At 40.8% G+C, this 14,328-nt stretch overlaps 1 protein-coding gene across 2 annotated transcripts in view; it reads left to right on the forward strand.

Annotated features, from left to right (window-relative positions):
- tnksa (tankyrase, TRF1-interacting ankyrin-related ADP-ribose polymerase a) overlaps nt 1–13,257 on the forward strand; it is a 207,568-nt gene extending 194,311 nt beyond the window's left edge. For both annotated transcript variants that reach the window (XM_068030356.1, XM_068030357.1), the window contains 2 exons: nt 6,677–6,833; nt 8,189–13,257. In XM_068030356.1, coding sequence (XP_067886457.1) covers nt 6,677–6,833; nt 8,189–8,275 — 244 coding nt within the window. In that variant the 3' untranslated portion in view covers nt 8,276–13,257. The remainder of the gene's footprint in view (nt 1–6,676; nt 6,834–8,188) is intronic.
- Nucleotides 13,258–14,328: the final 1,071 nt, after the last annotated feature.

Genomic DNA, 14,328 nt, shown 5'->3' on the forward strand with positions numbered 1-14,328 from the left:
AAGTTGTGGCCTAACCTTTTCAGTTCCAGCATAACCTCCCTCCCTGCCCTTGTATTCTATACTTCGGCTAATAAAGGAAAGAATTCCATATGCCTTCTTAACCACCTTATTGACCTGTCCTGCTACGTTCAGGGATCTGTGGACATTCACTCCAAGGTCTCTCACTTCCTCTACACTTCTCAGATTTTCCCATTAATTGTGTATTCCTTTGCCTTGTTTGACCTCCTCAAATGTATCGCCTCATTTACCACTTTTCTGCCCATCTGACCAGACCATCAATAACTTCCTGCAGCCTACAGCTATCCTCCTTGCTATCTACCACACGACCAATCTTTGTGTCATCTGCAAACTTCTTGATCATGCCCTGTACATTTACTTCCAAATTATTAATATACACCGCAAAAAGCAGGGGCCCAGTACTGAGCCCTGCAGAAAGCCACTGGAAACAGCCCTCCGGTTGCTAAAACAGCAGTCGGCAATTACCCTTTTTTTTCCTGCCACTGAGCCAATTTTGTATCCACCTTGTTGCATTTCCCTGGATCCCATGGGATTTTTTTTTTTAACCAGTCTGCCATGTGGGACCTTGTCAAAAGCTTTGCTAAAATCCATGTAGACCACATCAACTGCACTACCCTCATCTATCTTGTTACTTCAAAAAATTCAATCAAGTTGGTCAAACAAGATCTTTCCTTACCAGATCCATGCTGACTATCCTTGATTAACCTGTGTCTTTCTAAGTGACAGTTTATCCTGTGTCTCAGAATAGATTCTAGTAATTTGCCCACTACTGAGGTCAGACTGACCGGCCTGTAATTATTTGATCTATCCTTCGCTCCCTTTTTAAACACAGGTACAACGTTAGCAATTCTCCAATCCTCCGGCACCACAACTGTATCCAGTGAGGACTGGAAAATGATGGTCAGACCCTCTGCTATTTCCCCTGTTGCTTCTTTTAACAGCCTGGGATACATTTCATCTGGCCCTGGTGATTTATCAACTTTCAAGGATGCTAATCCCATTAATATTTTCTCTCTCCCTATGTTTATCACATCCAATACTTCTCACACTTCCTCCTTAACTACAATATCTGCATCGTCCCCCTCTTTTGTGAAGACAGACATAAAGTATTCATTAAGAACCATCCCAATATCTTCCGCTCCTACACATAGATTACCTTTTTAGTCTATTATGGGCCCCACTGTCTCCTTAGTTATCCTCTTGCTCCTAATGTATTGATAAAACATCTTTGGGCTCACCTTGATTTTGCTTGCCAATATTCTTTCATGCCCTCTCTTTGTTTTCCTGATTTCCTTTTTGATTTCATCCCTCCACTTTCTATACACCTCTCTGCTTTCTGTAGCATTGAGTTCTCGGTGTCCGGCGTAAGCTTTGCTTTTCTGCCTTATCTTACCCTGTAGGCTCCTTGACATCCATGGGGTTCTAGATTTGGCTGTCTCACCCTTATTCTTTGTGGGAACGTGTTTACCCTTAACCTCTTGAATCTTCCCTTTGAATGCCTCCCACTGTTCTGACATTGACCTTCAAGTAGCTGTTTCCAGTCCACTTTCTCTAAATCACTCCTCACTTCAGTAAAATTGGCCTTGCCCCAATTGAGAACTCTAACTCCTGTTCTATCTCTCTCCTTTTCCATAATTATGTTAGAACTGACTGAATTATGATCACTACTACCAAAATGCTCTCCCACTGCCACTCCTTCCACCTGTCCATCTCCATTTCCTAAAACTACATCTAAAACTGCACCCTCTCTTGTTGGACTTGCTACATATTCAGCAAAAAGGTTCTCCTGAATGCACCTCAAGAATTCCGCTCCCTCAATTCCTTTCACACGAAAACTATCCCAGTCAATATTGGGGTGATTAAAATCCTCTTCTATTACTGCCCTATTGTTCTTGCACTTCTCAGAGATTTGCCTACATATCTGCTCTTCTATCTCCCTCTGACTGTTTGGGGGTCTATAGTACACTCCCAGCAGTGTGATTGTCCCTTTTTTGTTCCTTAGCTCAATCCATACGGCCTCATTTGATGAACCTTTCAATATATCATCCCTCCTCACAGCTGTAATAGTTTCCTTGACCAAAATTGCCACTCTCCCTTCTTTCTTATCCCCCTCCCTATCACATCTGAAAACCCTGTAACCAGGAACGTTGAGCTGCCATTTCTGTCCCTCCTTAAGCATTGTTTCTGTAATAGCTATGACATCATACTGCCACATGTCTATCTGTGCCCTCAGCTCATCTGCTTTATTTGCTATACTCCTTGCAAGAAGCTCTCAACCTCATGGATGCAACGCAGTGACACCAACTGTTGCTCAAGTTCCGAAACCCGGAGCTCAAGTTGCTGCAACTGACAACACTTCCTGCACATATGGTTATCCAGGACACGAGAAGCGTCCCGGAGTTCCCGTATAGCGCAGGATGTGCACACTCGAGGTTGGAGCAGCCCTGCCATTCCTCTATCTGTTAGTTAATAACCTTACTGCTGCTCATAAACCTTAGTAGTGCTAATAAACCTTTACCAATACTAATGGCCTTACTATTAATAAACCTTACTAATGCTAATAAACCTTATTAATGCTGGTAAACCTGACTAATACTTAATGCACCTTACTAGTAGTGATAAACCTTACTTTTAATTTAAAAAAAGAAAGGAGTCACCAGTTAATTCCCTAGTTTTGATGAGATAAATTGGAAATACTCACCAGCCAATTACTTACCTGCTTCCCTGTGATGTCGAAACTCAATTTTTCTTTCTGAACGCTGGCTCTGAAACTACAGACTGATGGTGGCGGCAACTAGCCCTGCTCTACTGCCGCTGTTTCCTGACGCTCTCTGGGAACTCTCTGTCTCTCGCTGTCTCTCTCCTGAGCTCTTTATGTCCTGCTCTGCTCCTGCCGCTGTCGGGGAGCTCTCTTGTGCGCTCTCTCTCCTGGGCTCTGGTCCACTCTAGCTGTTTCCCGCCGCTCTGTGAACTCTCGCTCTCTCTCTCCTGAGTTCTTTATGCCCTGCTCTGTTCCCGTTATTTCCCATCGTTCACACAGTGAACTCTCGCCCTCTCCTGTGCTCTTAACGCCCTGTTCAGCTCCCGCTGTTTCCCGCCACTCATAATGAAGTCTCGCTCTCTCCTGGGCTCTTTATGCCCCACTGTGCTCTCACTGTTCCCCCCTTCGCTCTTGCTGTGAACTCTTACCCTTTCTCTCCAGGGTTCTTTATGCCCTGCTCTGCTCCCGCTGTTTCCTGCCATGCTCTGTTTTTTAAAAAATTCTCCATATCACCCTAGTTCTTTTGTTAATTATCTGAAATCTGTTTACTCTGGTTACTTAATCTCCCTGCTAGTTAAAACAATTTCTCCCTATCTTATCAAAACCCCTCATAATTTTAACACCACTGTAATGACCAGGTGAGAAAGAGGTCTACGGTTCTCTTTCAGCCTTCACCTGGTCTTACTGTAACAGGATTTATTTTTTTAAACACACTGTTTTTAGCTCCGGCTTGGTGAATCCTTGTTCACCTCTTTCCAATTATAAGGTAAAGAAACGAACACCAACAGGCTTTCTTGGGTTTAAAGAAGAAAGGTGAAATTTTATTAAAACTTAAACTCTAATTCGGTTGACGCCTACGGGTACACGACACGCCTACGTCAGCATGCATATGTGATACACACATGCAAGTAAAGACAGAAAAGAGCAGAAGGAATAAAGTGGAAAAGTTTGAGGCAATAACTGAAGAGTTTTTGGTTACGGGTCTTCGAGCTCACAGTATAGTCCTTGTTTGTAGGTAGATCTTGCTTTTCATTGGGGCCCAGTATTATTCTTAAACCTTGTTCACCGTAGGAGATTTTTCGCTCTTGGGGTTCATGTGTCTTCAGTTGTTTTTTTTGGAGTTCTTTGAGAAAGAGTTGGGAACAGACGAGAGAGAGATGTTCTCAGTCCAGGAGCAAAACTGCCTTCTGCCAGTTCAAACATTCTCTCTACAATTTATAAAACTCAGTTCAAACTCTGCAGCAGCCAGTTAGCCATGTGACTAACTGGTCGGACCACATCTGTTTGTGTATTTGGCCATCTTAGCAGTCAACCTGGAATGCGAGCTCCCCCACCTTCAATGTCTGGTGATCAAAAGTCCATTGTGGGTTGAATGTCAGGAAATGGCTGCTTTGTGCTTTCCAAGTAAATGCAAATGCCCTTTTTTTTCCAACCAAGGTCTGGCAGTCCTTGTAACAGACCTTCTCTTCACAGCAACAATTTGAAATTTAATGTCCATGTGGTGAAATTAATATGCCTCATTCTTGGCAGGTGGGGGCCTGCATGACGACCATTATTAAATCTCTTGTTATCCTTCTCTGCTCTAAGATGAACAAACCTGGGTTCTCTTGTCTTGCCACATAACTGAAATCCTTCATACTATTCTTGTATATCTCCTCTGCAACCTCTTCAAGGCATTGGAGAGTATCCTTGGTCCCCACCATCAGTCCTTTAAGGAGCGCACTTGTCCGGTCTATAGCCAAAATCTTAGCCTATCCTTTTACATTCCAGATGCTGAAGAACCTGTGTGTATTTCCAGCAGTTTCTGTTTTTATTTGCGAAATTCTGGTTGTTTACAGTAGTAATTCACATTCTGCAAAGTCATCTTGTAGACTTTTTATTGGCATCATGGATAACTACACTCTGTGCTGTGGCAAACCAGCAAGGTCAAGGATTCAATTCCTGGTCTGCATGGAGTTAGCTGAAGAGAAAGGGAAACATCAGCTTGGCTTCCTGCTCTTAACTGCAACCTCTGTTGAATGCAAGTGTTGGGATCGGGCTCAACTGTGATGCACATCCCGGTCAAACACTGCTCACAGTCTCGGCACACACATGAAAAGTGAACATTTGGAGGTGGTACTGGTATATAAAGTGTATTCTCTTACAGCCTTCTTTCCCTCTACAACCACCACCACCCCACCCCCTCCCCACACCACCCCCTCCCCACACCCCAAACCTAGATTACGAATACCTGCTTCAAGCCCCCGTGTTTTAGTTTACATTGTAATATGCTTTGTATATGGGTTCATTTAGTCCTATATACTATCACCTCCAAACCTTTTTTTTTGCATCAAACCTAGATAGGCATATTTTTAGTCATTATCAATGTAATGTGTGAAGTGCACAAAAAGCAGGACAAGCCCAACCCGGCCAATTACCGCCCCATCAGTCTACTCTCAATCATCAGTAAAGTGATGGAAGGTGTCGTTGACAGTGCTATTAAGCGGCATTTGCTTAGCAATAACCTGCTCAGTGACGCTCAGTTTGGGTCCTGCCAGAGCCACTCAGCTCCTGACGTCATTACAGCCTTGGTTCAAACATGGACAAAAGAGCTGAACTCAAGAGGTAAGGTGAGAGTGACTGCCCTTGACATCAAGGCAGCATTTGACCGAGTATGGCATCAAGGAGTCCTAGCAAAACTGAAGTCAATGGGAATCGGGGGGAAACTCCACTGGCTGGAGTCATATGTAACACAAAGGAAGATGGTTGTGGTTGTTGGGGGTCAGTCATCTCAACTCCAGGACATCACTGCAGGAGTTCCTCAGGGTACTGTCTTTGGCACAACCATCTTCATCTGCTTCATTAACAACCTTCCTTCACATAAGGTCAGAAGTGGGGATGTTCGCTGATGATTGCACAATGTTCAGCACCATTCGCGACTCCACACGTGCTGAAGCAGTCTGTGCAGAAATGCAGCAAGACCTGGACAATATCCAGGCTTGGGCTGATCAGTGGCAAGTAGCATTTGCGCCACACAAGCGCCAGGCAATAACCATCTCCCCTTAGCATTCAGTGGCATTACGATCGCTGAATCCCCTACTATCAACATCCTGAGGGTTACCATTGACTAGAAACTGAACGGGAGCAGCCACATAAATACCGTGGCTACAAGAGCAGGTCAGAAGCTAGGAATCCTGTGGCGAGTAACTCACCTCCTAACTCCCCAAAGCCTGTCCACTATCTGCAAGGCACAAGTCAGGAGTGTGATGGAATACTTTCCACTTGCCTGGATGGGTGCAGCTCCAACAACACTCAAGAAGCTCGACATCATCCAGGACAAAGCAGCCCACTTGATTGGCACCCCATCTACAAACATGCACTCCCTCCACCACCGACGCACAGTGGCAGCAGTGTGTACCATCCACAAGATGCACAGCAACAACACCACCGAGGCTCCTTAAACAACACCTTCCAAACCCGCGGCCTCTACCACCTAGAAGGACAAGGGTAGCAAATGCGTGGGAACACCACCACCTGCAAGTTCCCCTCCAAGCCACACACCATCCTGACTTGGAACTATATTGCCGTTCCTTCACTGTCGTGGGGTCAAAATCCTGGAACTCCCTTCCTAACAGCGCTGTGGGTGTACCTACCCCACATGGACTGCAACGGTTCAAGAAGCCAGCTCACCACCACCACCTCGAGGGAAATTAGGGATGGGCAATAAATGCTGGCCTGGCCAGCGACACCCACATCCCATGAATGAATAAAATAAAAGTATAATATCTGAATCTGTCATGGATGCTTAATGAGAGTAAGTCAACTTGTTCTGCCTCACATTTTCCCATGTTTGAAGGTTTAATGTAAAATTGAGTTGGTATATTTGGTTCACAGGCACTATGTTTATTTTGATTGCAGACAGATGCTCTTCTGTAGAGTTACACTCGGGAAGTCATTCCTACAATTCAGTGCAATGAAGATGGCTCATGCCCCACCGGGACATCATTCTGTGATTGGGAGGCCTAGTGTCAATGGACTTGCTTATGCAGAATATGTCATCTATAGGGGAGAACAGGTACTGAACTATCTGGGGATTGTATACATTTCAACTCTAGAAATTAATTAGAATCAAGCAATGTTAAGATTCAGTTACTAGCTGATCATCAAGAGTAGGTCAGCACAATCATCTAAGCTGAAAGCTTCTCGTGTTAAACCTCACATTACTCATTTACCTGATTAATTAAAAGTGACTATCGCCCATCTTGTGAAGTAGGTTTTTCTGACTTTAGCCCATCTCATGAGGTTTTTTGTGACCTCTGCCCATTGCATGAATTTTAGTGTAAATTTTTGTGCTTCAATTTTGATCCAACCAGGTCTTGATGGACTGAAATCTTCATACTTCACAGATCTTAACGGTTTGATCTCAAACTTAATCTTTAAATTATTGCATGGTCTACCTGATGATGTTGTTCAGTAATGCTGAAGTTGGTATTAAACCTCAGTGTCTTTGAAGATGCAATAAGTTTTCTGTAAAATCTATACAGCTGAACATTACAGATATTTTCTGGTTAGTGCAGTTGAGATACAATTTGATTAAAGTGGAATCCACTTAATTATTTCAGCCTCCACTTACATATAAATACTGTGCCTTCAAATCGAAGGCAAAATTCACTAAGGATACTATCCCTTCAGGAGTTGGGTGTTGGACAGTAGCCATCTTGGCCAAATATTCAATTAAATAATTATTTTACAAAGGAAAAACTCAAATTAGTTACCTATTGTAGAACAGTAGCACCAACCTTTGGGCCTAACCTGCAAATACAAAATGTCAGCTCAGCCCATTGGTGGTAACACTCATTTCTGTGTCAGAAGATTGTGGGTTCACTCCAGGACTTGGACAAGTAATCAGGGCTAACATTTCAATGCTGCATTGTCACTACTCGATGGATGGAATGTTTAGGTGGATGTTAAAGATGTCATGGCAATAATTTTAAAAAAGGCAGTGAATCCTTCTGGTGGCCTAGACAGTATTTCTCCCTTAGTTAATAGAAATTAGACTAAGTGCTCATTGATCTTACTGTTTGTGGGGCTTTGCTGTGTGAAAAATGGTGCCTTTCGGTCAGTTCCAGAGACGCACAAGTTAACACCTCAGATAATTGTATCCGCTCACTTTCTTTGTTAGGTGGCCTGGGGAGGCAGAGGGATATTGGGACTTGTGAGGATTGTAACCTAGCCTGAAAAAAATTCTTTATCCTTACAGGCATGTATTTAATATTATGCATGACTGGCAACCTAAATGCATTCTTGGGGAATTGCCGCCCTAGATTCCGCTAATCAAATATCAGGTTTCAAGTTGCTGTTTGTATAGTATTCCTGTCTTGTTGTCCTTTGCATTTAAGCCATTTTTAACTCTTGTACATCTTTACCCAGGCGTATCCAGAATACCTCATCACATACCAGATCTTGAAGCCAGAAAGTCCGTCACAGCAGACAACGACGAGTGAGCAGAAGTCATAGTCCAAGCCAAACCTTGGCACCAAAGTGAACTTGCACCTAAGGCTCTGTGTGATGAATGCCTTTTCATGTGACTGTTAGAATATTTATTTGAGAGAAACTTTAAAAATAAAACTGGTGTTTCAGTTTATAATTCTTCCCCCTCAAGAAAGAAACATTGATTTCACCACCAGATCCAATAGCCGTATGTTGTAAATTGTCCTTTCCTCTGAAAATATGCTTATTAGCCTTGGGCTGCAATGGATTTGCAGCTTTTTACTTGTTTTCCCTCTCGTCTCATTTTTTCAAGCATGAAGGTTGGGAGCCTTATAGAACGGTTATAAAAAAAAGTACATCTGCACAGCTAAGTTTGTTTGTAGTGGTTACCTCCATGGTTAATTCAAGTCCTGGAAGAGGTGGTCTGTCATAATCAATTTTGGCATTGAGCTGTCTCTTTTAGCCAGCCAGGATATCTGATCAAAAACTGCAGTGCTTGAACCATAACGCCTCCCTCACAAAAGACAAAGAGATGATCTGTTTTGTGAAGAGACTTGAGCTGCTTAATGTGGGCAATGAATAAAAATTCTGTAGACCAGTGATACTGCAGCTTCACCCAAGATCAGTGCTGCAGAACTCGGTTGCTCACAACAGTGGATAACACTGTTAATCAACATGCAAATAAATGTCTAACTCACATGTTCTTATGGGGCAGGTTATTTGCATGGGTATGGCATCTACAGTAACAGTTTGGTTTTCCCAGCTTTGAAGTTTGGTCCATCTGTTCTGATATTTTTGGGTATCTACTGAAGTTTTGCACTTTCACATGACCCGAGGTTAATTTTTGACATTTGTGGAAGCTTACACAAAAATAAAAACGGAAATGTTTATCTGTAGCTTAAATGTGGCTTGTGGCTGATGTGTATAGAGTAAGAAGTAAGATTCTTCACTAGATAACGGGTGTCATCTTGGCACTGCTAAAAGTAGTCCCAACATTGGCTAATGTGCAGTGTGGACAAAATGGGATAAGCTACAGATGAATATGGACTGATGCATTGCATACTAGTTGATTATCCTCTTTGAAATGGTGATGTGGAACAAAAGTTAGCTTGAAGTTTTCTACTGCAACCCATTTGAGGAGTGTTAGATATTTATAAATGATGAAAAAAACAACTCACTTTATAAAGCTTTCTGAATGTTGAGATGCTGTTAGCTTTATGAATAAAGTTTTAGACGATTATAGACAGCAAGACTGTAATTTACTCTGGGAGCATGATTCAGATGACAAAACCAGAGTATTTTATGGATGATTTTGGAGCCCTGAGATTAAATTGCATTTTGTATTTCATTCTATTATTTTTGAGGATATTAATTTCAAAATGAAGCTAAGCTGAAATACATTTAAACCTGAGGCTGTTACAAAGTCATCACTGCAGAATAATGCGATTTTTCAGTAGGCATAATGGAATTTATTCAGTTCTAAAGCCAAACTAAAAAGTAATTGAGAGTGTGGTATATAATTTTCTGAAAATTAATGCAGTATGTTTTTTGTGAACGTGCAGAATATCCCTGATGTCAAGTGAGCATTATGTAGCAGATCCTGTGATGTTGTGTGCTCTTTGTTTGATTCTGACTGACTGCTTACCTGTGCAGTCATCTAGATTTGATATCCCACTGCACAGTGGGAAATACGAGTCTGATGGATGTTTTGTTCAGAAGGAGATGATCAGATGAATTAGATTTTTTTGGGGAGGCGGTGGGGAGGAAAAGAATGTGGTGATCTCATTCAGGTTTGTAAATCCACCCATGGCTGTGCCCTTCCACATGTGCCAGAGTTAATGTGAGTTCACTTTCAACTCTCACTATCCATGTTAGTTATTAGTGAATAAGCAACCTTGCCCTTTACTGTTTGGGTAGTTTGAAAGTTGTTACCATGTTTTGCTATTTAGATCCTCGGCTTCTGCTCCCCTTAGTGTTTTGCTGTTCAGACTCTCATCGTCTATCTATTCTCTCATGTATTTTGCTGTTGATACTCATCGTCAGCTCATAACTAGTGTAAACCGTTAATCAGTTTTGAATTACTTGTATCTGATGTGATACACATTGGAATGGTGTCATATTGCAGATGAAATGGATTTTCTTTTGCAGTGTGTTATCTTAACATTCGAAATCTTGAATAAGTAATTAACTATCTTAATCCAATCTGTTGACAATTCTTTGTATTTGTAAATGGCATCACCCTCCTTTTGTGTTTTGTTGTACGTGCTGGTGACACATACTCCACACCTTGGTATCAGTAGCATAATTAATGATCTGTAGCTCTGTATAATTGGAATGTTGTTTAAAAGCTGTTCTTGAGTTTCTGTAGATGGCCTGCTGGAGAGGAATAGAGTGGTTTGACCTGATGTGAAATGTATTTGGAAAATGTTAAATTCGAGCATCTTTCGTATTTATTGTTCAATGCAAGCTTGTAGCAAATCTACCTTTGAGTCACATGAACTGTTAAAAGGCAGTGATAATGGTCAAAACCGATAGTTGACTAGTTTATCTCTGAAAATCAACACTTTAGTAGCATATGCTAACCAGTTCCAACTTGTTAGCACATCACTAAACTAATATGGTTGGTCTGAATTTGCTTAAGGAATTAAGATTCTAAGTGTTAATGTGCCATCACACACAAGGTCATGTTGATATTCTGGAATGATTCTTCTCTGAAAAAGTGACTGAGTTACAACTTCACTGTGCTAAAGTGTTGTAAAAATAGATGTGATGATCTGCAAACATAATGTGGCATCAAAGCTATGTGATCCTGAAAGGGGTCTTGATTTTTATTTTTAATTACGGGAAACTTCACCCCGAATCTGGATTTTTAAAAAATGTAACTTGCATTGAAGTGGACTTAACACTTGTCAACTAGTTACACCTCTGCCTATTTCACAACTGAGTAGCTATATTCAGCAGTCAATTTGTGAATGTGGATTGGAGTTAGTAAAGGTATTTTGAAAATTGTGTCCTTACCTATAGCTTGCATGTAAATGCAAAGTTCCATACAAATGCTACTTTCATTCTGTACTTCAATTTTTCCAGCGGTCTCTTCCGATTATATTTTTTCAGATTTTCTGAACGTTCACTTTTGGTTCGACACTTTAGCCTGCTTACTGAATGACAACCTTTTTGGGATTGAATCTACACTAATTGTATTTCAAAACCTCATTGCTAAGTCGTATCAAAAGGTGTAATCATTTTGAAAAGCTTGCTTGCAGCATGACTAAAAGGTGTGTTACAAGTTTTATTTTTAAAAAGGAGTCTGCAGAAGTTCCCAGTGAATGATAATTGCCCATGGTTTGCTTTACAGCCAACACCACTGCAGTAAAGCTTTCATATGATGACCTTATTTGCACATTTGTTTTACTGTTGTATTTAACTATTCACATTAATGCTGCATTCGTGCATGCATTAATTTTATATTTTGCACAGATAATCACGTTTTAGAGCAATTTCTCAGTTATTTTAGCATATTTTTAGTGGTTTGGGGTATTGAGGTTACAAATCTAGCAACACTTTTGCTTGCCTTTAAGGAATTAACCATGAATGGACAGCAGATGGTGTTATATGCAAGATAATTGTACAGATTGTTATTGGTAATACAGTTTTCCATCTACCAGCTGAGAATCAGGGCTACATCAACTGAAACCCCTGTTTTGAGCGAAATAAAATTTTGAAGGAGAAAAGTAATATTTCTCTCACCTTGCAAATCCCCTTTTCAAGCAGACAATTTAGGCTTTTTCAGTAGTTTATCCCTGCCACTATCAAATGCCTCCACTCTTCCCATATTGTCGGCATAAGAGAGATTTGCACACTTTAAACAGATGTGTTTCTGTGCAGTCTGTAAAATGTAGCCGGCAGTTCTATGCATAGACTGTGGATGATACCTAGATAGGATTCACCCCAAACACATACCACTGAGTTCTTAATAAATCAGTTCCCTTTTGTAAAGTCTGGCTACCCAACATGAACCTGACCAAGCCCAACTATCTGTGTCGGGTTCGGGGCGGGTCTGTATTCTGCGTCCAGTATTCGGGGCTCGAGTTGGCTGGACTGTTCTGTTTTGTTCTGTATTGTTTTCGTTTTAATCTACGATTTTTTTTTCTGTTCATTAATGTGTTTGTTATTTTTGGGTCGGGTTGGGCATTTTAAAAAGTTAAAGGACTCTGGCCCGGGTCAGGTTCGGGTTGGCTATTGTCGGGTCGGGTTTTAATTTTATACCCGAGCCAGGCTTTACCTTTTGGCATTTGTCGCTTAAATAGCATATGCAGCAGAATTCAAGGAAAGAAAACCATTTCAGTCCTTAAGAGAATTTGTCATACTAGCTGCCATCTTCATTAAAGAAAATTGATTTAGGTTTTTTAAGCTTCCTCCTCCTTCAAATTGAGCTGTATTTTTTCTTACCCTTATGCCCTAGATTACCATTTGCAGTATATGTTATGGAATGTATTATGTATTGTACTTGATAAATCAAGTGACCTTCTGTTTTGTATTTTACTTTGTAATTATGGTATTTTTAATATGCACATTTTGTCAATACAAGGTGCTAATGTTTTTGCAGGAGAACTCTTGAAATGGGTGTTAAGTAATTTAATATAGATGCCATTTACTTTTCCAGTGGCTTGAAATTGTACGTATAAACAATGGAGACTGTACATATGTATTTTAGTTTGTAAATGTATTGGTAGTAAAATCAATGAAAATAACTTTGGAAATGTGAATATGTTTACACCAACAAGAAGGAAGGGAGAGATGTAAACCTGATTAGTATAAATAGCTGTTTTTATTTTAATTCGAATCTTGTTTTTTTTCCCCCCGATTCTTTCATTTAAGTCTCTGATTATTCCTTGATTTCAGAGTGTACAGCTGTGTGGAAGGTTTGACTTGTAAAGATGTGCTGAGTTGTGATGTGTGTGGTACTGAAGTAATTGTTAATAAACTGCAGTGATGCCAACTTAATGATACTTGTTGCTTTCTGGGACTTTTTTTCTACAGTTTGTGATGAGATCAGGTACTGAGGTACTCTGTTCTCTGAATACCAGTGAACTTTTGAAACTTGCAAACTACACCTTCCTTCCTTAACACATCTGCACATGATTTTTGTATATTTCACATGCTGAATTTTCTGAAGGGGCGTTATTCTGGGGTCCATAAATATATGATTAGGAAGAGAATCCATTTGAAGAATTATCTTGCTTGTCTTTCAGAAAGACCAGTCCAGCCCTAGATGAAGCTAGGGTCCAATAAAAGATAGTGTAACCAGATAAAATTTGTTTTGTATGACTTTCATTCCACTGCTTTTATCGAGTAACTTTGTTTTAGTTGTACAAAAGTTTCTGAGGCTATAGAGAAAGTTTGCATAAATTAGGAAAACTGCAATATTTTATTTCTGCTACTTTGCTGACCCCAGAATTATGAGGTTTTCTGGGTTTCAGGATCTTGAACACCATTTTTATGGAACAGTTCAATATATGTGCTTCCACGCAATACAACTGCAACATCTGGGGCTAGCTACTTGATGTCAATGCCCAGTTTGTGTTTGAGACTTCCACAGATAGTAACAGCAGTAGAAAATGGGTTAAACTGTTAGTACAGCATTCCAATAGTACAATGAATTACTTTTTGAAGTGTTTTGTGGGCAAATGCATCGGTCGTTTTGTGCAAGCAAGCTCCCACAAATAGCCAGGAGACACATCATTAGTTCATTTTCTCTTGTTTGCATTGGTATTGGTTGGGGAAGGGTAAACAGGAGGTATCTTCCACATATATACCAATGACACCCAATTCTACCTCTCCAACTCCATCCTGTTGTCTAACTGCCATTCTGACACTAAATTCTGGATGATCCAAAACATTCAGCAACTCAAATTGGCAATATCAAAGCCATCCTGATCAACTTCGTAGGAACGTTACTCCTCAAGTGTCAATCCTAGCTTCTTCCTTGACTGCTCCCTCAGGAACTCATGCACAGTTTCATTGCCTGGTTATTCCTGAGTTGAGCCTCAACTCCACATTCAGTCTTAGAAGCACCATTT

The sequence above is a fragment of the Heterodontus francisci genome, chromosome 4 (genome assembly GCF_036365525.1).
Source record: "Heterodontus francisci isolate sHetFra1 chromosome 4, sHetFra1.hap1, whole genome shotgun sequence".
In the NCBI taxonomy this organism is placed as follows: Eukaryota; Metazoa; Chordata; class Chondrichthyes; order Heterodontiformes; family Heterodontidae; genus Heterodontus; species Heterodontus francisci.